The sequence below is a fragment of the Mesocricetus auratus genome, unplaced genomic scaffold (assembly GCF_017639785.1).
Source record: "Mesocricetus auratus isolate SY011 unplaced genomic scaffold, BCM_Maur_2.0 Super-Scaffold_100676, whole genome shotgun sequence".
NCBI classification, from domain to species: domain Eukaryota; kingdom Metazoa; phylum Chordata; class Mammalia; order Rodentia; family Cricetidae; genus Mesocricetus; species Mesocricetus auratus.
The window spans coordinates 62,498,445-62,525,889 of NW_024429266.1; the positions used below are offsets into that span (position 1 = coordinate 62,498,445).

The following is a 27,445-nucleotide window of genomic DNA, read 5'->3' on the forward strand; positions in this document are numbered from 1 at the left end:
AAGTAACGGATTTGATTATGGCATTTCAGACGTAAGTCTCATTATAAATAGTTCTCCTTTGCTCTCCTCCCTCATCCGTTTTCCCCATGCCCATGTATCCTTCTTTCTGGTCCCTGCCTCCCTGCAAATTTTTTGTCATGTCACATGTTCCCACAACCTTTATATTCCCCCTTTCCTCTTAAGGTCTCTCCTTCCCCTCTCCTGATCTTTTTTTTTTCTAGCTTAAACACACTGTGCCAGTGCTATGCTCTTTTTGTCACTGTGGCTTCAAAGTACAATTTCAGATCGAATGTTATAACACAGCCAGCATGGCTGTTTCTTCTGAAGATGACTTTGGCTGTTCAGGGTCTCAGGTGCTTCCATATGAATTTCAGGACTGCTTTTCCCAGAGCTTGGTGTCTTGGAAACTGTGTTGCATCTATAGATGATTGGTAATATGGCATTTCTGTGTTATTAACTCTGTCGATCCAGCATGGCACTGGCACAGATACAGACACGTAGACCAGTGCAATATAATAGATGACCCAGAGCTAAACCCACACAGCTCCGGTCATGTGATTTTCATCATATATTGGATGAAAGGCTGCCTCATCTGCATCACATCTTCATAGAACAGGATGTGCCTTATTTTTTTAAGCTGTTCTTAGATGCTGAAAAAGACTAAGTTACATGTGTATGTAAGACGATGAAGGTGTAGATATAAGAAAGTGATGTGTCCAAAGAATATGGCACCCATATAAAATGTGCTACATAGTTTATTCTTACTTGAAAATGACTGCTCTCTGGGGACTGGAGAGATGCTCAGAGGTTAAGAGCACTGGCTACTTTTCCCGAGATCCTGAGTTCAATTCCCAGCAACCACATGGGGACTCGCAACCATCTGTAAGATCTGGTGCTCTCTTCTGTCATGCAGGCAGAACACTGTATATATAATAAATAAATAACATCTTTTTTTCTTTTTCTTTTCAAGGCAGGGTTTCTCTGTATTGTTTTGGAGCCTGTCCTGGAACTCACTCGGTAGACCAGGCTGGTCTCGAACTCACAGGATTCACCTGCCTCTGCCTCCTGAGTATTGGGATTAAAGGCATGCACCACCAACGCCCGGCAATAAATAACATCTTAAAGAAAAAAGGAAGTGGGAAAGAAAGGAAGACAGACAGAAAGAAAGAAAGGAAATGACTACCCCAAGACCAGTAAATCCAAGGCCTCTTCATACACATAATGTTTCTTCTAAGCACCAACATTGGCTCCAGGAGATCATGTGGACTCCAGCGTTCCTAAACCTGAAATGCTGGCTTTTTTGAAAATCAGAGGAGCCTCCCACTGACTCAGTAAACCCCATATTTGCTTTGGGAGTTTGTTTCTAGAAGCTATCATATGAGGTAGAGAAGTGATGCCAAGTACAAATGAGCACCCGAGTAGACTGTATTGGCCTAGGCTTCTAGAACTGGGGAAAGGGATGAAAGGCTTATCTCATGGAAAATAGTTCTTTGACAGATAGAGGTGTAGTCTCAGAACACAGTAACTGTTACTATGACTTTCCATGCATATGTGTGTACACAGGAATGCCAGAAGTCAACCTCAGTTATCTTTTCCAGGGTGCCATCACTTTATTTTTTGTGATATTGTCTGCCATTGATCTAGAACTCATCAGTTCTAAGTTGACAGACCAGAAGACCCAATGATCTCTCTCCCTTTCTCCAGATCACAGCTGGGCATTGGTGGTGCATGCCTTTAGTCCCAGCACAGCACTAGGGAAGCAGAGGCAGGAGGATCTCTGTGAGTTTGAGGCCATCCTGGTCTACAGAGTGAATTCCAGGACAGGCTCCAAAGTAATACAGAGAAACCCTATCTCGGAAAAACTAACTAACTAACTAACTAACTAACTAACTAACTAACTAAATATACACACAGGTCATTACACCTAACTTTATGTTTCTAAACATGGGTTCTGGGAATTAAACTCAGGTCCTCATTGACCTGGTAATCAATTTCCCCATCCTACAGTGATTTTTTAAAGTGGCTTTGTATTTCATATGACAAAGTGAAGTAAACTAATGCTACAAAAATTAAAGCTTCAATATTGTTTTGAAATTTTCACGTGTAATTTACAGTGAATGAGCATGAATCTGTAGTGAGTTTTTATCCCTCTTGCTCTGTTTTTGCAGGAATACATGGACTCCAATAAATGCATTGAGCATCTGCTGACACAACTCAGGGAGCAACACCGAAGTCTCTGGCGGTGAGTTAATTCACACTCCTGTCTCTGTAGGCTCAGGTAGTTTCCACCATAGCTTTGGAATTTTTTAAAATTGTGTTACTCTGTACAGTGATGAGTTTTTGAAGCCAGTACTTGGGCATCCAAGGCAAGCATTTTACCTACTGTGCTGAATTCTTGTAACTGGTCTTGATCATGGAGCCGAGAGTGAATTGGATTAAATGTATCTCCTCCTACTTGGTGCTTAACTACCTGTGTACACAGGATCGCCAGAGTTTATATAGTATCCAGCTTTCGAAAGTGTCAGTCATGATTTCAGGAGGGGTCACATTGCACAAAAAACTGGAAACAAGGACAGACTTTTTTATGTTCATATTCCAAATCAAGTGTGTGATGATTCTGAGGTTTCTGGCAGCTTGTACAGATGTTGCAACTTCCATTCTGAGCATACCTTTTCAGTATGTCGAACTATGCAGCACTGCCCTGCTAAATGCTGCCTAAGACACATGGCTCAGCTCCAAGGGCGTTGTATGTTATGATTTTTAGTGTCTTTATTGTACTTTACATTAATTTTTATGATCTTAAAGAAACATGGTGGTTTTACTGTAAAGAACAACAAGAACAACAAAAAAACCTGATATTTTCCTACTGGTGATCTACAGCATGGAAGGAACACATTAAGATATATTTGGACTGTATCACCTTAGAATGTTTGATTTTTAAATTGCTGTTTAAGTCTCTAACTTGAGTTTCATAAAATAATCTGTTAGATGAATTTTGGCATGGGATTAGGACAGAAATCCCATCTGTTACTGTAATGGCCCTAGACATACTGTTGCCGTTTTGCACTGTGCATTAATGTGAAGTAGTATTCACATAACTGACAATTACAAAATAAAAAAATCAGTTGATTAGGGGAAATGTCGAAGATTCTTTGTTTTTTACAGTGTCTGATATTCAGCCAAGAATTAATTGCTTGTGTAAAAATAAGCAAACATATCCATCTTGTTAGTTTTTACATTTGTATCTATCTTTAATAAATAGTAATTCTATATGTAGAGTGTAGCCTGCCCTGCCATCTGCCTGGGCCCTGCCACAATTGCAGACCCCAAATAATACACAAGACACTGTATTAATTATGAAGCTGTTGGCCATTTCCTTGTTTCTTACTGGCTAGCTCTGACTTAAGTATTTAACCCATAATTGCTCATCTAAGTGTTTCTCTGACTCTGGGTTTGGAAGATAATCAGAGACATATGTCTGAGCACCCTGGTTCACAAATTGGTAACACGGAAATGAAACTCCCAAAGTCAGCTAGTTAACCCCAGGTGCCTTGGGAATGGACTGGAAAGTTGGCTGTGATGTCATAGTTAGTTTTCTGTGGTCCTATGAGTGTGTCTTTTGCAGGTGCTGTGCCCATGTTTGAATTCCTTTCCCTACAGTTTCTGCAGCTCTTGGATGTTGAAATACATGTTGTATCATACTACATGACAATTGTCCCATGAGCTGTCCTTGCCACAAGAGGGAAGGGGAAGCAAGATCCTGTAGACATTTCCTTTTGTGTCCATTTTTACCTCTTGGAAGGCCGGCTTTCTCTGTACTAGCCTCAAAATTCACCCTACAAAAGTAGTTTTAGATAAAGTGCCATATATTTTCCTTTGTTCATCTCATGTATGATCTTTGGTCATAGTAAAAAAAAAATAATTCTGGTTCCCTACATAAAAATACTACTGGGAGACTGTAGTGTTAGTGAGGAGGTCACAGAAATCAATGAGGCCTTGGGTAGTAGATCAGTGCTTACCATGGTGTATGAATGATCTTTGGGAGCCTATTACAAATAGAGGGATGCTCTCTTAGCCTGGCCACATGGGGAAGGGCCTAGGTCCTGCCCTGGATGAAATGACAGGCTTTGGAGATCCTCCCAAGGAGGGTCTCACCCTCCCTGGGGAATGATGTGGGGGTTGGGGGGCTGGTGGAGAGACAAGGGAGGAGGGGTGGGAGAAGGAGCTGGGATTGACATGTGAAGCATTCATGTTTCTAGTTTCAATAAAAACATTTATTGAGGAAAAATACTACTGGAAGAATGTATCAGTTGATCTATAAGTTTATTAATAATATGTTTTATTAATTGAGAATTTTACATATACATAAATGTATTTTTATACATTTTTACTCTTTCTAATCATATTTACTCTTCATTCTTCCCTCTAATTCCTTCAGATCCATCCTTTACCTCTCTATCTCCTTGTAACTTCTGGTCCTCTTTTTCTTTTAAGTGTGTGTGTGTGTGTGTGTGTGTGTGTGTGTGTGTGTGTGTGTGTATTTATAATTCACAAAATACAATTTGTGCCACCCAATACTCATGGGTGTGGGATTATCCACTGCAACTTGGTGGACCTACCAGGAGTTACACTCTTAAAGGAAGCCATCTCTCAGAAGCTAGCAGCTGTCAGTAGCTCCTCAGTTATGGTGGGAACTTGTGAGCCCCTTCCCCTCCATGTTGGCCATGTTGGAATGTTGGCTGGCTTGATCTTTCCTGTGGGCCCTGTGTAGGTAACCACAGCTGCTTTGAGTTCCTAAGTGTAGCTGTCCTGTCATGACCAGAAGACACTGGTAATTTTTGCTCTGAACAGAAATATCACTTTTCTTTCTTCATTTTTTGTTTGTGTGTATATGTGGTGTGTGTGTGTGTAAGCATGTTTTTGCTTATAGATGCATAGTTTATGCATGTGGAGTTCTAGGTTGATGTTAGGAATCATGCTAATTGCTCTTCCACCTTGTTCTTTGAGGCAAAGTCTCTCAGTCAAACCCAGAACTTGCTGACATGATTAGTCTCATTAAACAGTGGGATACTCTGTCTGCACCATCCCAGTCTGAAATTATAGGCAGGTTGCCACACCCTCCTGATGTTTACATGGGGTTTTGGGTAATCTAAACTTTGGTCCTCATGCTGTAAAGCAAACACTAACCACTGAATCATCTCTCCAGTTCTCAGTTACTTTTTAATTAGCTATTGTTATACTTACTAGATTTGCTTTGGGAAACTATTACCTTTATACCTTTGTTTGTTGTTGATTTTTGTAAACTAGTGTTCACAAATCAGTAACTAATTATATGGTTGATCTATTTGAAAGCATATTTTAAAACTGATCTATAACATATGTAAAGTTACATTTAAACTCCTCATGTAGAAAATTCCCTTTGTTCTGTTTTTCAAGAGAAAAATATACACTAACAATAATGGCTGCCTTCTGATAAAAGAAAAATTAATGTATACAGTAAGTATTCAAATATATCTTGTATACATCACTGTGGAGGATGAATGGTTTGCCAGCTCTTTGAACCAGTGAAAACATTCATGCCTTCCTCAAATACCTAATAAAAATCGTTGATCTCAGATATTGCTAAATTAAAAATCTCATTTCAGGCCTGGTAAGAGTTTTGTGTGCAAACCCTTTTGTTTCCCTTTAGAAATGGTGTTATTCTTCTTGAAGCAGTAAAGCCTGGTGTATGATGTCAGAGGGTCCCATAATCCTGTGCAGTCTGAATAGCAATAATGGATAATAAGGGCACTTGAATGGTCAGAGGGACTCCTGGTGAGGAATGGGAAAAGAGTAGCTTGGAAAAGAAAATGAAGACTGAGAGTAAAGTCCTACACACTATATTAAGTCATGCCATTACACTTGATTATATTTTACAAATCGACCCTGACTTGACTGACCTGAAGTGGCAGGGTTTATCCTGGTCTATGGTTGGTTACATGGTAACCTTGCTTAAAAAATAAGGTCAGGGAACGGTGTAGAAAGTCCTTCCTGTTGATCAGGTTTCTCAGATACTTTAGTCATAGTCATTTAGATTCTATGTTGTGTGGAGGATCTTGAGAATAACCTTATGTCATGCACGTGAGCGTAACTAGAGTGTCTGAAATTAGACGAACTCTACACTAAGTCGGTGTAGACTTCTCTGTGTTTATGTACCTTTGATTAGTTATTGCTGTTAATTATCATGGGGTGGGCTCTTTATTGTGACCCCTCACATCACCCGATGCACTAGAGTTGTATGTAAGCTATGTTATAATTTCAGAGTCAAGTTCTTGAATATATTTGACTGGTGATTTCCAGGCCAATGAAAGACCCTGTCTCAAACAACAAGCTGAAGGGCACCCAAGGAATGTGACCTAAAGTTGTTCTCTGGCTTCTATGTGCATGTATATTCTTATGCACATATAAACATGTGCAAAGGAGTATATATTCACAGAAAAGTAATCACAAAGAGTTTCCTTATTTCAGGGAGGAAGTTACTAGTATTTATATTTTACTTGTTTTTCTGACAGTCATCCATGACACAAAAATATATTGTAATAATCCTCAAGGTAGCTAGGTTATTTCTGGGTCCTGATTACTATATTAAGGAAATAGTCCTATCATCTGTTTCTGAGATGTGAAATAGCAAGAGAATTTTTGGAGCTCAAACCCAGCCATCCAACAATAGCAGACATTCAGGCCCAATCTCTTTGGTACCAACAAATTCTTTTTTAAAAAGTAAATAAATATATGATATTTATATTCTATAAAAAATAGAATGATATCAGTGTCTACAATTAAGCCTAAACCCTCTTAAATATATAATGAAGTCTTACTCTGTACCTTCATACTTGACTTAAGAAACTATGGGTGAGATGTGGAGAAATTACTCAGGAGTTAGAAGCATTTGCTACTCTTACAGAGAAGATCTTGGTTCAGTTCCCAGAACCTACATCAGGTGCCTCATAACCACCTGTAACTCCAACTTTAGGAGATCAAGCTATCTCTTATGGCCTCTGTGGGTATTCATTGTATTCATGTACATACCATGCCCCCTGCATACAAAAAATTAAAAATAAAATCTTTTTAAAAACCCACATAAAGTGTATATTAGTGTCAAGCCACAATCTTGATTGCCTATGACTTAATTGTTCTGATATGGAAAGTTAACATTAATATGAAAGTAGTTTTTGTATGTGGTGATTTTTTATAACCTCTACTATTTCTGATTTGGCTAAATATCTTTGATTGACAAGAAAAATCATAAGAAAAAATAGTGGAAAATACTCCAATATTTGATTAAAATCTTTATCCATTTGTAGCCTCAAATTAAGAGTTTAGAATTCATAGACAGTTGGAAACTACAAATTGAACTCATGAATATTCATGGTATGAAATTATTCTTTCATGCCACATGTGAAATATGTATGGGAAAGTGACAGTGGCATATTATTACAGCTATGAAAAGAGGAGTAGGCTAGAGGATGGGAGAACTTTTGTCCTAGCCTGTCAAAAGTAGCAAATGAGTAATACTCAAGACTGAGTTTCTTTGTAAAATGAAGACATCATTAGTTTCAGTCTGTTACCATGGCAAACACCATAGCCAGAAGCAATTTAGGGCAGTAAAGGGTTTATTTGACTGAAACTTCCAGGTCAGAGTCCATCACTGAGGGAAGTCAGGGCAGGAACTCAAGTAGGAACTTGAAGTAGAAGTCACAAAGGAACACCGGTATGGTTGGCTCACACACAGGCTCATGCTTAGCCAGCTCTCTTGTATAGCACAGGACTGCTCAGGGAATAGCAATCAAGACAACTCCCTACAGAAATTCCCATGTGCTAATCTGATGGGGGAAATTCTTCAGTCTCAAGAATTGCCTCCTAGACAGTTAAAGGTCACTAGGGTGACTAGTATTTCAGATTCTAGACCATCAAGACTACATGAATTGTGTGTAGTGTAGTACATTGTATTTATGGGAAATATACTTAAAATGTCTCTTATTCTAGTCATTTGATAATATTTAGCTATTGTGTGATGATACTGTGCAATATGGATCATACTAAACTTGGAAGAATTTAGCAGAAACATCTAATCCAAAAGATTTAACATGTTTCCAATAACTCACCAGATAATGTTAAGATGTTTGCTTTGGATTTCATAAGTCACATTGGAGACACTCAAAGCTAATGTAAGAAATGAAGAGTTCAGGTTGGAGAGATGCTTGCTACACAAGCAGAAGGACCTAAGTTTGATCTGCAACACCTACATAAAAATTAGGGGCATGGTGATATATTTGAGATTCCAGTGCTGGGAAAGTGGAGACAGGTAGGTCTGTGGGAATCACGGAGCCTTTCTTCCCAGCAAGAGATTTTATCTCAAAATTCAAGGTGAACAGCATCTAAAGTATAGTCTGTGAGATTGACCTCCAGCCTACACACACACACACACACACACACACACACACACACACACACACACACACACAGAGAGAGAGAGAGAGAGAGAGAGAGAGAGAGAGAGAGAGAGAGAGAGAGAGAGAGAGAGAGAGAGAGGAATAAGGAGATCGGCATAAGACAACTGTATTTGGAGAGGTCCAGATGCCCCACCCATAGACTTAAGGTCACCATGCATGCTGGATAGGTTTTGTCAGCTTTGGCAGCAAGAAGACTCAGCTGGGAAGAGGGACTCTCAAGTGAGAAATTGCTTCCACTAAATTGGCCTGTGGGTATGTTTATAGGATGTTTTCTTGATTGCTGAGTGATGTGAGAGAGCCCCGCCCATTGTGGACAGGCCACCAGTGGGCATCTGGGACCAGATGTGAATGAAAGGCAGTTGAATGACAGCTTGGAAGCAAGCCAGAAGCAGCATCCCTTTTCCATTTCTGCTTTTGCCCCTGCCTCCAGGTTCCTGCCCTGACTGCCCTCAGTGATGGAGCACATGAAAGTATCAACTAAATAAACTCCTTTGTCCTCGTGTTGGTTTCGTCGATGTTTTGTTTGTTTGTTTGTTTTTACAAGAGAAAGCATACTAGGATAGCAGGTTCATAATCATTTAAGTATTTCAACAAACTTTGGTGAAGCTGGGTATTTCATTGTCATAGGGGTAGGGTTGTCATGTGCATTTCATGGTGCTTTAAATAATCCCAGGCTGTCACTCACAACCTGCCAGGAACACACATATTGTGACAACCTAAAATACCTGCATGCACTTTCCTAGCATTTACCAGAGGACATTAATATCTCGTTCCCCTGAGAGAATCACTGTTTTTAAATAAAACACATGTGGAAGTATTGCCCTATGTATAGACCCAGACATATCAGCATCCTGAGTCACCGCAGGTATTTCAAGAAAATAGACTGTGACCAAACAAATGTGAAAAATGCTAGGTAACACACAGTTGTAAACTTTGTGATTGCACAATTTCCTCAGGCCCTTACCATTGTTCATATGAGTTACACATTTCTAAGGGGTAAAACTGCTGAAGAAGAAACTCTATGTCAACCTCTCACCTCCACAAAGGAGTGCAGCATGCACATTTACACACACACACACACACACACACACACACACACACACACACACACACACAGGCACCCACCACCCCCAAACTGCACCATTTTGGAACATGTACTATAACTAAGTTACTAAAAATCACACCTTAGGAAATGGTATGTTAGTCTTGTTACCTAAATGTATAACATAGAAAACTACAGTGTTCCTTAGTTTCATCTTAATGGTAATGGGCAAAATAGCTTGGTAGTGAGACACAATGACAGGGTGAGAAGTCTAAGTTGTCGACAAGTGAAAATATGCTTCAGGAGAGCCAGAACCAAGTTCTCTCTGTCTCTCTGTCTCTCTCTCTCTGTCTCTCTCTCTCTCTCTCTCTCTCTGTGTAGACAAAAAGACATAGGAGATCTCGTATTCCTTAGGTAGCTAACACCTCAATTGGTCTGGACTGCTAAGCCAGGGAGACCCGGGGACCCACTGAACACTGCCCCCAAAGTTCTGAGGTTATGGGTGCATACCACCACTCCTGACTTTTTAATATCGGTACTGGGGATTCAAAGTCAGGTCTTCATGTTTGCATGGCAAGTAGTTTATTGAATGAGTGAGTCATCTCCCTAGACTGAAACTCTAGTTTTTTGTTTTGTTCTGTTTTGTTTCCCTCCCTCACGTTTCAGAAGGGCAGATGAAGCCTCAATAACTAATCCCAAGAATCTATGAAGTATTGATCACAAACTGTTTGCCTTGGTAAAGCACTTAACTGCCGCTTCCCAGGGGGCACAGTTCCTGCACCACCAGAAAGAATGCAACACTTAATTGAGCAACATGTATAGAACCTGCTAGAAGAAAAGCCCCGAGGCTCCTCCCTTCTAGCCATCAAATCATTTTTAACAAGTCTAAATTTCTTGAAAAATGGAACTTCTCCTTCACTTTCTGGTTTGAGTGTGATCCCTACCCTGAGGAAAGGAATTTAGAATTAATATAACTTCGCTTTCATTCTCTGGTTCAGATGCTTCCCCAAAGGCAATGAAGACAGAAATAAAATGACCCTCACCCCACATATTCATCCATGCTCTCTGTAATGGTGAGGTTTTCTACATTTTTCCAGTAGAAGTTTTGGCTCCCATGCCTCTAAAGAAGTTACTTCCAGGAAAGAATTCTTTCCTGACACAGACAGAATTCCACTTTTGGGCCAGCTTAGGAGATAAAGATGCTTGTCTTCAAGCCTGATGACCCAAGTTCCATCTCTGGGGCCCACGTAATGGAAAGAAAACAAATTCCTATACTTTGCCCCCAGTCCTTCACAGGCACACAGTAGTACACACACACACACACACACACAATGTGAAAGTAGTATTTTTAAAAATGCTTTTATATTTATTGTGTCTGTGTGTGTGTGTGTGTGTGCATGTACACAGGTGTATGTGTGTCTAAAAGAATAATACTAAAATTGTTGTTGGAAGCCATATATCATTCTTGCACTGAGAAGAAAAGTCTTTAATGCCCTGTTGAAAAAAGTGGGCTTGTAGTTGTAAACACAGGTACAAACAAAAGCTGATCCCACATAATATCCAGCTTTAACTGCCCCAGAGTCTGAGATTTTCATACCATGTATCTTGGCTCTCAGGATCATACTATCCAACCCCTTCAAGAGTTAGCATGCCTTCTTTCCTCATGGGGCTAGTTGATGTAGACTAAAGAGACATGAGTATTAACATACTTTGCCTCTGCTGTAATCATAGACATCCACTGTAGGGGGGGGTGTTAATAGGCAAAATGCAAACTTACTCTGCATGTATCACTAACAGTGGACACAGAATAAAATACGAGCTGCAGTTTGTTTAAATCCCTTCGAGAGATAAAGAGGCTATCTCTGGGGAGTTAGATATGTAGCAGAGGCAGAATTCAGTACTCTAACAACAAGAGCAAAATGGTACCCCATGCCAGCCCTGTGTCATCTCTGGGACTCCTCCCCAAAGCCACAGGAGGTCAAGCTATTGCTTCTCCTCCTCTCAACCCTTGTGCTAAATTTCTAAATCATAACTGTGTTCTCAGCAAAGTGCAAGACCCGTTCCTGCACCCTGACAGCCGTCAATGCCATTCTCCCAATTACCTACTAGGGACTGTTTGAGGGAGTCAGTCCCCAACCAAGATAAGAGTCTGGCCTCTAAGCCACACTTTCTGCCCAGCACAAAGGAGAAGGAGGCAGGGCATTCATTGGCTCATGCTCCAATAGTTAGGCCATCCCCAGAGCATCTAAGAAAGGATGCATGCTAAGTCATACACCAGGGGATTTCTTACTGTTGGCTCTGACCCTGCTTTAAGGAGGGAGGGCACATTCGGCCTTCAGGTTTCTGAAGCCCCCAGGGAGACACATCACTGCCTTTGCAGCTTCATATCAGACTTTATTTGGGTGATTTGTGTGTGATCTTCTTGCCTATTTGTTTAGGGAATACCCAGTGTTTGAACAAAGGTCATCTGGGGTCTAGAAAGTATTTTAGGGCTTGACGATACCCAGGATGATGACAGAGTCAGATCTAGTTTCTTTTATATTTAATCATCAAAGCAGCACAGTATATACAGAGTTGCTAGATTAACCCAGGGAAGCATGAATGTACCTTCTACTGGAACTAGGGAAATATGCCTACTTTAATGATGGGTTCTAGGTACACAAAAGCTCACATTGAAATATATTGTAGAGAAGACACATGCATTTCTTAAAGTTGGATTGCTGGGGGTTGAAGACGTGACTCAGCTGGCAAAGAACTAGCCACCCAAACACAAGGGCCATTTGTTCAGTACCCAGAATATACATGACAAGATTAGGTATGGTGACATGCCCTTGTAATTCCAGTGTAGAACAGGCAGAGACAGGTGGATCTAGACAAGCCTAATCTACCTAGTGAGTTCCAGCCCGGTGAGAGACCCTGTCCCTGCAAACAAGGTTAGTACCTGAGGAACCACAGCTGAGGTCTTTTGATCTCATCATGCACTCGCGTGTGTGCATGCGCATGCACACACGCACACACACACGTACATTCATAAATACACACATGAAAAAATATATAGTTTAAAAAATGTTATATTCTTTGAGAATAGCCTCACAGTATACCAACTCCGAAATGACAGGTTGGAGGGGGCACTGAAGACACAAATCTGAAAGCATTGTCTTGCTCTTCTCTTGCTATGTTTAGACATATACTTAGCAATATAACAGCTAGGAGTCTAGTACAATTATTTTAAATTTAAATAAAGCACCCCAAGCAAAAGGCATCTTGTAGCTTTATTTGGGAAAATAAGGATTGCAAACATTTCCCATGCAGTTGAAAGGAAAACACCAAGCTGGATGGCCCACTTGACATAAATACATTTGATAAACTCTGCAGTGAGCAGGCAGTAAAAGATGATGAAAGGCCCCTTTTAATTTAGAAAGAGAAATGAAATGGGTAATTTATAATGGAGTTTTTCTGTTTAATTTTCATTTATGAAAAGTTAATTTAATTTATGAAAAATTCACAATTCTCATAACTATAGGAGTGAATTTTAAAAAGTAATTGTTCAGGTCTAACTGCAGATTCCTGTGTGGGATATCTGCACTTCAGAGGAGTCACCTAGGTGTAGGGGGTGAATAGGAAGCATGTATGCAGGTGTGCTAACCTCTGTGTGACAATGAGTGTCTTTATTAGTAGCTTTCCTCCTGATTTTTTGAGATAGGGTATCTCTAAAACTAAAGTTTGCTGTTTATAGAGCATTGTCATTGCATTCAAGTGCTGGAGTCAGAGGTGTGTGCTCCCCCACGCCCAGTTTTTACAGAACATTGTCTCTGCACTCAAGCATGGGGTCACAGGTGTGTGCTTCCCCCCCATGCCCAGTCTAGTCTCTGCACTCAAATGCTGGGGTCACAGGTGTGTGCTCCCCCAAGCCCAGCTTTTACATGGATACTGTGAACTCAACTCAGGTCCTCCAGCTTGCACTACATGTGCCCTTCTCCCAGCCAGACTGAAGTAGCTTTTCCCCTTCCATTGTTCTAGAGATGTCCACGATCAGAAATCTGAAAGGGTTTCTGGTCTCCACCTTTACTTGAGGATCCTAGAGAGGAGTGTTTGGGTCTCTTAGGAAGAGAAAGTACAAAACATATTCTTCTCCTGTAGAGATTTTGCTATGCCTGGTGTGTATTGCATGTTACAATTAGGCCGTATAAATAACTCCAAAGGAAAGTGATCTGGGCCAAAGATCACCAGGAAGTGAGTACATTTGCTCAGTTGTTGAGAGAGGGTGCTTAAAGTAGGATAGCCGATGCAGCTTCTAGATCAGCTGTTGAGTTGGCTGAGGTTGCAAAGCGTGAATGAGTTCATGGCCAGACATCATCCAAGATACTGTATGTGGACTTGTGCCTGCTCTCTTCCCAAGATATACTTCCCTGGTCACCCAATAACGGTAAACCGTAGACATGAACTCTGTGGTGAAAGTCTAGGCTGTTCCCGTATATGGAAATAATATGGGGATCTTCCAGAACCCTCACACAAATAAATGCAATTTTATAAGTATTAACAATATATATTATATGTGTTATATATAGTATAATATATACTCATCTATCATCTATCTATCTATCTATCTATCTATCTATCTATCTATCTATCTATCAACCTCGGTGGGTCAGGGGAAGGTGTATAATAAAGCCAAAGAGAAGCATTAGATACATAAAACCTCTAAGAGTTGGAAGTAGCAATTTCCTATCTTCAAAGCAGCTACTATCTTCGTGAACTTCCTTGGCTTGGAATTCTGACTCCCAGGCTGTCTCTTGGCCCAAACATTGCAAGGTAATAAAAAGCACTCTGGTAGATGGTGGACTGCAGAGTGAGGTCAGAGTCTGGGGCCACTTTGAAAAGGTTTTCCAGGAAATCATTCTATTGAATAATGTTTAAGTTTGCACAGGAGGTTTCAGCACAGCATGGTACAACAGAAAGTCAGTCACAGGACATGAACAAGGGAACAGTGGTCACAGTGAGGTTACAGTCCCTATGAAGGGAAACTGTACTGTCTGGTACTGGCTCTTCAGTATCTTCTAGAAGTGCAGACTTCCTAGCTAATTGGAAGCCTAATGTTTTAGTCCAGGTCTACACACTTGCGTTATTTGACTCTGTCATATCACTTTTGATGTAACGAGCAGTCTGGAGATGGGGGCACGCTGAGTAGAATGCTTGTCTGTCCTGAACAAAGCCCTAGGTTCTGGTCCTGGCACCTGTAAGTCTGATGTAGTGATGTATGCCTGTAATCCCACAGGAAGCAGAGGTCAGAGAATCACAAGTTCAAGATCAGTCTTAGCTATACAGTGAGTTTCAGGCCAGTCTAGGTCTCATTGGTCCTTATGTCAAAAGAATAATGATAGAAGAAGAAGAAAAAAATGTGAATGGGGCCTTCTGCAGGAGGTAAAAGAGTACTTCTTTGATGTCACAAATGAGTGCAAGTTTGCAATTTGGACCAGACATGCATGTGGTTAATGTGTTTGCTTTAGGGAACATTTGCTCCAACATAACATTTAAAATGTACTTAAAGTCATGCCTATCGAAACATACCTTTCTCATGTCAATTGCTTCAAATTTTCATTCCCAGAAATAAAATAAATTGGTGACCTGGGAAAGTCACCCAATATCTGCAGTTGTCACCTGAGGTGATACGTTATTATATTGCTCCTAAAGAGTGTGTGAGTGTGCGTGTATGTGTGTGTGTGTGTGTGTGTGTGTGTGTGTGTATGTGTGTGTATACCAGTGTACAGGAATGTATGAGAGCATGTACCCACAAGTGCACACATGACTGCCAGAGATCAGCATCAGGTGTTTTCTACCATTTCCCTGCCCCATTAAATCTATTTTTTTTTAGATAAGATCCCCCATTGAACTTGGAATTAGGCTGGTTGGCTAGTGAAGACTACAGTAGTACAGCAGTCCTACTTACACAACCTCCAGTGCTGGCTTATAGGTGTGCATACCCATGCCTGGCTTTTACGTGAGTTGTTGAGGGTCTGAATTCAGCTGCTCGCACAGTAATCATGTTACAGAACCCTTTCTCCAGCCCTCACTCCTTCAGGTTGTTATCACATCGCACAGAAGATTAGATTATCAAATAAATACACAGGGAAGTCTGAGTCCTGAAGATGTCTAGCAAAACCAAATATCTTTAGAGCAGGACCAAAGAGCTGGAAGTTACAGTGACAATCTGGAATGCCTCTCTTTCTAGCCATGGTGTCTGCACTCTACCTTCCTCACATTCACTCATTGTTCCTGTGCACACATCCTTTCTTACTGGTCTCCATACTGAAACCCAGTAAGTCCTACCTATTTTTCAAGGATCACCCAACTTTCTTGCTCCCCATATTTCCTATAGATTCCCACGCATGTTTGGGTTCCCATCTTCTCAACCTTGAGACTGTGTTGTATGTAGAGAGAGACATCTTTTTAAACCTCCAAAATTATACCATGTATTCGAATTTGGATTTTTCAAATATTGTCAGTACCTGGCCTTACTTTTCTGTTATACAAAACAGTGGGTAGAGTAGAGCTGAATGTAACAGGTGTCCAGGCAACAAGTTCTTTGTGGCACACTCACAGGTCAGATTGTATCAGGAATGTTATTTCAGTTACCAGTTCTGGACACTGAAAACCAGATGGCTTGCTGTTTGCCACGTAAACTTGAATGGCTGGCCAATTGGCCCCAGGGATCTGCCTGTCTCTGCACCACATTGCTGAGATTGCAGGCATGTGATCTCATCGTAAGCTTTTTTATCACATGACTGTTGGAGATTGGACTCATGTTCTTATGATCACCATACAACCATTAACCTGACTGAACTATTTTAATCTGTAGTGTGAGTATTGAAGGAAAGAGACCATGGCACTGAGTTATAACCTGACAATCAGGTCTGAAGTAGGATTCCCAAAGTATTACCATTCATCATTGAGAAGGACGTTCCTGAGGTAGGACTATCAAAGTGAAACCCAAGTGACCACAGCATTTTGACTCAGCACAGAATGGAGTCTATATGGCTCTCATGTAGGGTGATGTAGTATCCATCTTGCTGGCTAGGGAAATGGCTAAGGGGTAGAGGTGCTAGCTACATGTATAGTATACTCAAATCGGGTGGCTTACAGTTTTCTGTAACTTTAGCTCCGATCTCTCTCAAACCCTCTTCTGGCTTCTGTGGAAATGCTCTCTCTCTCTCTCTCTCTCTCTCTCTCTCTCTCTCTCTCTCTCTCTCTCTCTCTCTCTCTCTCTCTCGTCTCTCTCTCTCTCTCTCTCACACACACACACACATAATAAAAATAAAATTTTAAAAACCAGCAGTCTGTCTTTTACCATCTGACTCTGATGTTGCCATAAAGAACTATATGTGTATCTGCTCTATCTTATCCATACCATAGTGTGTGTGTGTGTACATGGGTGTGCTTGCATATTAGAGGTTGACACTGGCTGTCTTCTGAAGTAATTTCTCGCCGTAAACTGTTGAGGTAGTCTCTCATTGAAGCTGTAACCCTTGATTCTGTTAGGTGCCATGGGCAACCTCCAGGAGTTCACTTGACTCTTCCCCAAGTATTGAAAGTCAGGCAATTAGTGCTGCAGCTGACTTTTAAATGTGGGTTCCAAGCCTGAACACAGGTCTCCATGCTCGCACTGCAAGCATTTCCAAGCAGAGCCATCTCACCAGGCCTTCTGAAGACTTTAACCCGAGAGTTTTCCTTCCGTCTTCATTTCCAGAGGCCCCAGTATAGACTTCTTCCCTCACACTGCTTATTTATCTGACCCCACCTAATGACTCTGATGGACAACTCTGATTAGTCAGTGTCCTTTTCCTGTTGTTTGTTTTTTCTAGACAGGGTGTCACTGTGTAGCCCTAGCTGTCCTGGAACTATTTCTGTAGACCAGGTTGGCCTTGAACTCACAGAGATCTACCTGTCTCTGCTTCCCAAGTGCTAGGATTAAAGGTGTGTGCTACCACCACCCAGATCCTTTTCCTGTTGTTATGGTGATGGTGCTCAAGATCAATCCAGGGCTTCACATTTGCTAGACAAACATTTTGTACCACTGAGCCATGAGCTAGCTCTTTGGTTCCAGTCTTAGCATGTGCGGCTGTAATGTACGTATGATGTATTTTGGTATGACCAGATGACAAGTTCAGTTTTTGCCATCCTGTGAGACAGGCTTCTTGTTCTAACTAACTTTCCTCTCCAGTGGCACTAATCGCTAATAACCTTTAGGCAAAATACCTAAAATTCCAGCCTGAGTCACACATATCCAATTACTCTCTTGTAGACTCCTAAAATATAAATCATTATTTCAAGAAAGGGCAGGGGTGTTTTAAATTTAGAAAAATCCATTTCCACCCTAATCCCACTTGTAAATTGCCTGGTCCTTTTTTTATTTTTTTATTTTCAGGTCTTCATTTCTCCAAAGCCAAGGCTTTATTGTGTGGGTAAGAGTTCACATCGGAGTTAATGACAAGGAAATCAGTACCCTTCAAGTTGCTAGAACATGGTAGGGCAAATTCGCTGGTCTTTCAGGGAAACAAAAGCAGTGAGTTTTAGAAGGTTACTGAAAGGAACAGTTACTAATTGAGCATTTCCTGGCCCAGTGTTCAGGAATCTTGGAAAGATGAGTGCTCTTCTAATGTAGTATTTATCTAAGAACCCAGCTAGAGAGAACAGAAGATTCTGGTGAAGGTGGAGAGTAGAGCTGGGCCTTTGTACATAATGTGCTATCGTAATTCACTTTTAAATTCTTCATTTCCTACCATGTGAGTATGAACATTGACTCCTCACTAATCTCCACTGCACTATCGAAAACATGTTCCCCAGCAGTCTGAAGCAGGGCGGTTTTCTTTGTCCTTTTAATTATGAAATTACTAGTTGAAAAATCATTTTTATTATTGACCAGCAGTTAAACATAACTGTGTGAAGCTAGAGCGATGACTAGAGAAACGACATTCAGGGGACCTAAGAGTTCTCAGCACCCACATTGGGCAGGTCACAACTTGTATCTCCAGCTCTAAGAGTCCTAATGTTCTCTTCTGGCTTCCATGGGCACCAGCACACACATATGCACGTGAACACACACACATGCACGATAAAAACTTAGTGTATTAAATATGTTTTTAATTGAAATAATTATATTATTTTCCCCCTACTAGCTACTCTCCCTTGAACATCACTTACATTCCCCACTCTCAAGATGATAGCATCTTTCTCTTCATTATTGTTACATACTTATATATGTATGCATTTATGTGTATTCACAAATACAAGCAGATGGGTCTGTTTCTGTTGTTTGTGTGTGCATGGTTTCAAGGATGACCACTCTGCAGTGGACAACCAATAAGGCAGCTCATCTCTGCAAGAGGCCAGTTGTTCTCCCAGCAGTCATTAGTTTGTGTAGTTCTTTGTCTAGGAGTAGAACCCCACAAAAATTTTGCTCTTTCGTGTTAGCACGCTGATTGATATTGGCATTGCTTTGGTCTTGTTTATACAGTTGTTTCTAGGAAAGACTGTTTCATAGCAGATTTCCTAGTATCCTGGACCTTACAGTCTTCCTGTCCCCTCTTCCACAATGTTCTTTGTCAGGAGCAGTGATAAAGACGTATCTTTTGGGGCTGGGTGCCACATGACCTGTTAGTCTCTGCATTGTGTCTAGTCGTGATTTTCTGTGATGGTCTCTGCTGACTTTAAAGAGAAGCTTCTTTGATGAAGGCGGTGGCTATATTTCTACGTGGGTATAAGGATAAACTTTAGAATGTAGTAAGGAATAATTTCTTTTTTAAGTTCTGCCTCTGCCTTCATCATGATGCTGGAGACTATGAGGTAAATACAGTGTAGATTATTTTTCCTAGAAAAACACTGCTGGATATTAGAGCATGTTGTTTAACTGGGGCTACTGTCAGAAGCAGGTACCCTAATATTTCCATGGCAAAGACATGAGTTAAGCTGCGGAGGTAGTAGTTGATCAAGTTGATCAATATCAGCAAGAAACACATAGAGAGAGGTCAGCTAGGGAGGTCTGGGAACTTAGGTAACTAGATAATATATCCAGGCTTTTATGTCAATGTGTGTGATTAAGTATGAATGCACATGTGTGTATATGGGTTTAAGTGTGAATGCCCACATATGGGTTCAAGTGTGCATACATACATGTGTAGGGTAGAGATCATTGATCAAATTTGGGTGTTGGGTGTCTTTCTCAATCATTTTCCAATTTATGTGTTTGAGATAGGGTTTCTCAATAGCCTATATTTACCAACTCAGATAGGTAAGCCCCAGAGATCTATTTGTCTCCATCTCCCTGTCAGTGGGATCACCTTTGTGTCCCACCACATTGAACTTTTGGCAGAGGTTCTGGGATCTAGCTCTGGTCCTCATGCTTGGGGGACTTTGCTGACTGAGCCATCTTCCAGTCTCCTTCCTGGTCTAACACTTGTGAGCAAGAGAAATCTTTTGATAAGCACATACAGCTGGGCAGATATGTTCCATACTGGGCTGGGACCATGTGCTACAGATACAGAAGTGATGGAAGCGTCTTATGCAGTTCAGTGAGAAGAGAGTTTGAAATTGCTGCATTGAAGGCTGCGTGTTGACAGACAAACCACAAAAAGTTCACAGATTCAGGCTGTCTGGAGATTCCTGCTTCAAAGAGGCAAGTGTGCCAATCTCCTTATGTAGACTCCCCATGGGATTGGAGAGACCCAAGGCTTGCCCAAAGTTAGAATGAGAAAACATCCCTTGTGCCTCCCCATGAGAAGAGGAACTATCAGAGTTGTCTGGGTTGATGTGTAGCCACAGCCTGGCATATGGGTGTATGAGTACCTGTACATGCATGTGTGGGCCAGAGAGTAATATCATGTATCCATCAGACTCTATCTTATTTATTTATTAGTAATTTATATATTTATTTGAAGCACCGTCTCATTGATGAAAAGCTCCAGGGATCTTTCTAGATCTGCCTTACCAGCCCTAGGACTACAAGTTTGCATCACTGTGCCTGGCTTTTACATGTGAGTGCTGGGGATTGAACTCATGACCTTCTGCTTATGTAGCAAGCACTTTATCCATTGTGCCATTTTGTAGGACCAGATGACTTAACTCTTGAATGTCCATTTTTTAAACATTATCCAACAACCTAATCACTTATTATAGTGTTTGGAGATTTTTTCCCCCTAAATGGAAGAATGGCCAGTGTGCACCATGACCACCTGACATTTCTGTGTTCCGCAGTGTTGGCAAAACCAGAACTCTTTGATGTCAACTTCAAACCCTCACAGCATGACCCACACATACCATTTTTACTCATTAACTGTGGTGGACCTGTCATTAATTTATATAAGCCATTTACATCTATTTCTGTCTCTAGCTTCTCCTACCTCTGGTTGGATAATGAGCTCCATCAACTTAATCCTGCTCTGTGGGATGGAGCATCCTGTGTTTGTGATAAATACAGGCAAGCTAGATGCTGACCCCTAATTAGATATGTTAGAGTGTATTGGAAAATCCTACATCTTCCTACTTATACTTACAGTGATGGATCCCACCCACTTCACTTCTTAAGAGTGGAAGTAACACAGGAACAGCACTGGACTCACTCAGAACAGCAATGGACTCACTCATGTTTCCTTGATCTTAGTTTTAATCTTTGAAAGCTCTGTGCACAATTAGAATTCAGTCTTTTTCAAATTACATTCATTTATTTTGTGGTGTGTGTGTGTGTGTGTGTGTGTGTGTGTGTGTGTATGTGTTTACACGCAAGTGCCACAGGATATTTGTCGAGATCTGAGGACAACTTATACTAGAAGATTATATCTTTCCACTGTGTGGGTCCTAGGGATCTGACCCAGGTTATTAGGATTGGTGGCAAGTGCCTTTACCCACTGAGCCCTCTCACTGTCCAGACTTGAGTCTGAACCTTTGTAGCAACCTGGAAATCATTTGTTCTCTGGACTCTGAAGAAAGAAAGAGAATCAAAGGCTAAAATTAGAAAATTAAGTTCTGATCTTTTAAATTTTTGGACACCTGAGGATGTGTTAAGTCTGAGGCATACACTGGAAGTTTATAACAATAAACAGTCAAGTAGCCATTAAAATTGTGCATAATAATTTAATAAAATCAGAGGGAGCTTGTAAGTAAAATCACTGAGTGATCTATGATACAATGTGCTGCTACATTGTTAGTGCTGGGTAAGGAAAGCAATTCTGTTTAGTTAATTTTCTGAAAAATCTGATTTGATTTTACTGGGATGAGGATAGAACTCAGAGCATTGTGCATGCTAGGCAAGTGCTCTATCACTGATATATATATATATATATGTATATATATATATATATATATGCCAAAGCACCTTTTCATTCTATTAGAGTTTTTGTGCAGTAGGTGTTACACACGGAGCATAATTCCATCTTGTCTAGTTCCCTCCAACCTCACCTTTCATGCCCCTCCCTTTCCCAGTTGCCCCCTTATTTCCTTAGACAATTTTACTTCCATTTTTATTAATATATACACATACGATTTGTTTGAGTATATAAAATGTAGGAAACACAAAGAAGAAAAACATAAAATATTTGTCTACCTTAGATTGCCTTAATTTACTTAAAATGGCGATTTCTGTTTGTATTCATTTTCCCTGAAATGACAGAACTTCATTCTTCATAGCTGAAAATATCTGTTGCGTGTATAAACCCATCCATTATTATCTATTTCTTAGTTGCGGGGCATCTAGTTTGGTTGCATAGCTTAGCTGTTGGGAACAACGCTGCAGTGAAACTGATGTGTGTATATCTCTGTGACGTGTTGACTTCAGGGACCATGGGAAAATGCTCAGAACAGTGTAGCTGGGTCATGTGGAAGATCCATTTCTTGTTCTTTGAGAAACATTCATGCTGATTTCCAGGAAAAACTCTTCTATAGCCTCTAACTGGTCACTGTCACCCATGTTCATGACTGCACATGATATTACCTGATCCTGTTTTTCATGGCCTTCTTCTCTTCATTTCTTCCCACCATCCTGCATTCAGAGCTCCTTTCTGGTTGTTCTGTATATCTGTTTAATTAATTTTCTATTGCTGTGATAAGACACCATGACCTAGGCAACTAATAGGAGAAACACTCTATTGGTGGCTTCCAATTTCAGAGGTGAGTCCATACCCGTCATGGTGGAGAGCACAGAGGCAGGCAGGTAGGCATGGTGCTATAGAAGTAGCTGAGAGCTTACATCTGATCTACAAGCAGAGGACACAGAGAGAGATAACAAGGAATGGTGTGGCCTTCTGAACTGTCAAAACCATCTTCTCCAATAAGATAATACTTCCTAATTCTTCTCAAACAAATCCACCAACTGGCCATCCATCTATTACTCAAACATGTGAGCCTATGATGGGGGGCATTCTCATTCAAACCAACACAGCATCTATGGAAAGGTCAACATAAGTGTCTTTCTCAGCTATTCTCCGCTTTAGCTTTTTAGGTATGGTCTCTCACTGGACCTGAAGCTCACCAATTTGACTAGAGTGACTGGTCAGTCTTCATTTTCCTGGGCACATGCATTTTCATCTAGCTTTATAGGAGTTTCAGGAGGATCAAACTTAGGATCTCAAGCTTCTAGGGCAAGTCCTTTAACAACTGTGCCATCTCTCTAGCCCCACAACCATCAGTTCTTAAGATGTTGGTTTCTCTAAAGCTAGAGTCTTAGAGTATTCACCATGAGCAGGGCTTTCACTCAACATGTAACAAGAAGAAGAAGAAGAGGAGGAGGAGGAGGAGGAGGAGGAAGAGGAGGAGGAGGAGAAGGAGAAGAAGAAGAACAAGAAGAACAAGAAGAACAAGAAGAAGAACAAGAACAAGAAGAACAAGAAGAAGAAGAAGAAGAAATGAGTCTTTGGTTCCAGATTTTCCAAACAGGAGATTATTAGTTATCATGGTGAAATGTAGCCTCTTCTGCCACTATTAGGCTGACACAGCATAAAGACAGAATAGATTCTCTGGATACCTAGAATTTATTTCTTTAAAATGTCGCCACATTTTGGTAAAATTCTGCTATGCTTACAGACTCAGCACTTTGCTTTATCTTATTTCAGTGTCTCATCAGGGTAACTCTAAGAACGTTATTCTTTCCATAGGAAATTCTGAGATGCATCTTCCTTTATTTTCTGTGACTATGGAGTATGTGCATGCATCTGTGCGTGTTCCCATACATGTGGGTGCATGGGTGCATATGTGTGCATTTTTGTGGAATCTTAAAGCTGTCTTCCCCATAGCCCTTTACCTTCATAGAGGCAGACTCTCTCGATTAAATTCAGAGGTCACCCATGTGGCTAGTCTAGCTAACCAACCTGCTCTGGGGATCTCTTGTGTCTGCTTTCCCAGCATTGCAGGCGAACTGTGTCATCCACCTGATGTTTAAATGGGTGCTGGGAATCAGGAAGCTGGTCCTTACACCTGTGTGGTCCATGGTTGGCCTGTTGACCCATCTCCCCAGCCACAAGAAACACACACCTGCCATTCGAAAGATTTGTTGTGACCATTCAATGTGTAATCTTGTGATTTTTAAGGTTTCGTGGGGTTCCAGACTTTACTTGTGGTTAGATTCATAATTCATAAAACAGATTCGGATAATTCACATTTTCATTTTGAGAAAATATAATTTTGCATGCCCAAAGGACAATGTAAGACCATATAAATACCTATATTGTTAAAAGAAACCCATGATAGTGGCTATCAGTCTTGTCACTGAAGGGACAGTCCTGTGGCTGAAAGGACAATCCTGTGACTGAAGGGTTCAGGTTGTGCATGGACAGTGTGCAATAATCTTTGCAATAGTGTTTTTGAGTTATTCATTTGCTGATATTTATAATAGCTTGTACAAGGGCAATGAACATGGTATTTTAATTATCTGGAAATAATCTTGGTGTAGTTATAGTTGGCCATAAGGAACTAATTTAGGTTTAATTTTAAAAGTTAATCAGCTAAGATCATGCCCATCCCTGCTATGTGGAGTGTCTGTGAGAGCAGTATTTGTGTGTGTTTCAGGAGAGTGGGTCAGAAACCCAGGGTCTGTTGGACTCCAAAGCATGCCTTGAATACTGAGTTGTGTCGGAGAGTGAGCTGCAGCTATGATCCTCAGATTGGGTGTCTCTTGTCTGAAATGACTGGCATCACAAGTGCTTCAGTTTTGTCAACTCTTTCAGATTTGTCAACATTTATGTATATAAAACAAGGTATTTGGGGGATAGGATCTGAGTTTAGACCCAAAGTTCATGGCTGTTTCAAATACATGTTATAGGTACAACCTGGACATTCTTTTAATACTTGTGTGTATGTGAATATGTGTGCTCTTGTGTGTGTGTGTGCATTCATGTGCATACTTGTAAACAGTAGTACTACCCAATATGTAGTACCATAATGGCTCTTACCATTTTTCTATTACACGATATTTTGTGTGTGTGTGTGTGTGTGTGTGTGTGTGTGTGTGTGTGTGTATGAGACATAGAGAGATAGAGATATTTAGGTGTTTCATTTAGAGCAGAACACATCACAGTTACTTATTTTCTGCACTTTGAATAGTTGTGATTCTTTGTATTATCTACCATCTACTGCATGAGGGTAGAGCACAGCACTATTCCATGGGTGCAGTGTGGTCTAATTCTATATAAATTTAGATAAATAATAGACATATCTGCTCCTCTAAGACCCATGACCCACCCAGCCTTGGATGTACAAGAGAGTTCATGCCTGAGTTCTGTCTTGTGGATCAGATCTTTAGTTCAATCAGAAATTGGATGGTTATCTCTGACATATTATATTCTTTCCCATAGTCAATGTTAAAAACATTAAAGTTCTAAACCTGTTCTTAGCACCCCATTTAGTGGCTCACAGTCATCCATAACTCAAGTTACAAGGGTTCCTATGCCCTCTTCTGACTCCTTAAGCACCAGGCATACACATGGTACCCATACATATGTACATTCAGGCAAAGCACTCATACACATACAAAATAACTGAAAAGGATTAAGAATGGAATGATGATGGACTGGGTAGGTTTTCGTTTGGTCACCAAACTCCAGGGGGATAAAAGGCCTGGGAGGAAAAATAATTAATTGCATTGTATTTTTAATTTCCTTCTAAACAATAAAATTAGAAGCTGAGACTGCAGCATGTGGGAAGTTGAGTGGAATATGGCTCTTAGCAGAAGACCTGAGTCACAGCTCTAGACTCTTAGTTACCTACAAAATCAAATTTCCTGTGAAATACTAGCTGTGATGAAACGAAGATAGCAACAATCACAAAACAGCACGTTAGACAGCCATGTAGGGGATATCCAAATTAATATACTACTTGGCACTTGCTGTAGAAGAGGGCTTTCTTCCATTGTATCTGCAAAGGCTAGCTTATTGTCAGTGAGGTGAGGACAGAATAGAAGCTACCCAGCAAAGACTGCAAAGTGGATGGCCCTTTACCTTCTAATATTTACAGATGAGCTATACAATTAGAATAAAAGAGAATTCCTGGAAAGCAAGGCAAGTTTATTCTGTCTGAATATTAGTGTTTAAGAAACAGCTTGAGTTAAAATACCATGTATCAAAATTTGCATTCAGGTGTAATTTTCTGATTTGTTTTTAAAGGTCTACAGTAACCTAAGAAAATTTGCTTCTTAATTTATTTTTTGCATTTATTTCTTCATTTATTATGCATGAGAGTGTATGAGTACACACATGGCATGGCACATGTGTGGAGGTCAGAGGAAAACTTTCAGTAATATCTTTTGCCATGTAGGCCTTGGAATTGAACTCAGGTCCTCATGCTTATCATCATGCTCCTTTACATACTGAGCCATGTAGCTTGACCGTCTTAATCTGTGTGTAACAGGAATGGCCCCCCCCAGTGGTAACTATGGCTTTATACCTTGGTTCCTGTTTCTGAATTTTGTTGATATTTTGGGAAATGTTTTTCTTGGTTTGGTAAATGGCTCTGTAAGTAACCACTTGCTAGAGCATTTTGAAGAGCCGAAGAATGGTAAAATTCAGCTAGTGGTTTCGTGTATATCTTTTTTGTTTGTTTGTTTTTTGAGTTTCTCTGTGTAGCTTTGGAGCCTCATCCACTTGCTCTGTAGACTAGGCTGATATCACAGATATCCACTTGCTTCTGCCTCCCAAGTGCTGAGATTAAAGCCATGTATCACCAGTGCCCAGCATATCTTTGATTCTAATGTGTCATTGAAAGAAAGGAATATCTTTTTAAAACATATATCTTCTTTTTAAAGACTATATATGCATAAATGTCTCTTTGTATGTGCATGTGCATGTAAGTGCAATTCCCAAAGAGGGCAGAAGAGGGCATTGGATCACCTCAAGCTGGAGTTAACAGGTGCTTGTGAGGCATTTGATTTAGGTGCTGGGAACTGAACTCAGGTTCTCTGGAAGAGCAGCAAATGGTCTTAGCCTTACTGAGTTCTCTCCAGTCCCAAGAATCATTTTCACAGGTTGTCAATGAAGATTCATGTTCTTTTAGTTTTATTTTATTTATTTTGTGTATGTGTGTGAAGGGGTGCTTGTACCTGCACATGAGTGTCCAGAGGTCAACTTTAGGTGTTTTCTAGTTCTCTCCACCTTAGCTTTTGAGTCAGGTCTCTCACCATGGCATTCACCATTTCAGTGAGGCTGGCTGGTTGGTGGTCTCCAGGGTCCTCCTGTCCCTGCCGCCCATTGCTAGTGTGCAGGTCTCTACCCAACTTGATAGCAAGTGCCCTTTCCCTATTAGCCATCCCTCTGGCTCTGCCTTGCTATTATTTCTGTTACAACTGGGTTGATTTTCCATAGTGACTTGGAAGGGGCATCATCATAAGGATAAGTAGAAATCTCCTATTGTGCCAAGCTAGGATTTGATGTTTGCCTTC

At 40.6% G+C, this 27,445-nt stretch overlaps 1 protein-coding gene across 2 annotated transcripts in view; it reads left to right on the top strand.

Moving 5' to 3' along the window:
* The window catches only part of Nckap5 (NCK associated protein 5), an 831,052-nt gene that overhangs the window by 210,026 nt on the left and 593,581 nt on the right, over positions 1 to 27,445 (top strand). For both annotated transcript variants that reach the window (XM_040738960.1, XM_040738961.1), the window contains one exon: positions 2,169 to 2,242. In XM_040738960.1, coding sequence (XP_040594894.1) covers positions 2,169 to 2,242 — 74 coding nt within the window. The remainder of the gene's footprint in view (positions 1 to 2,168; positions 2,243 to 27,445) is intronic.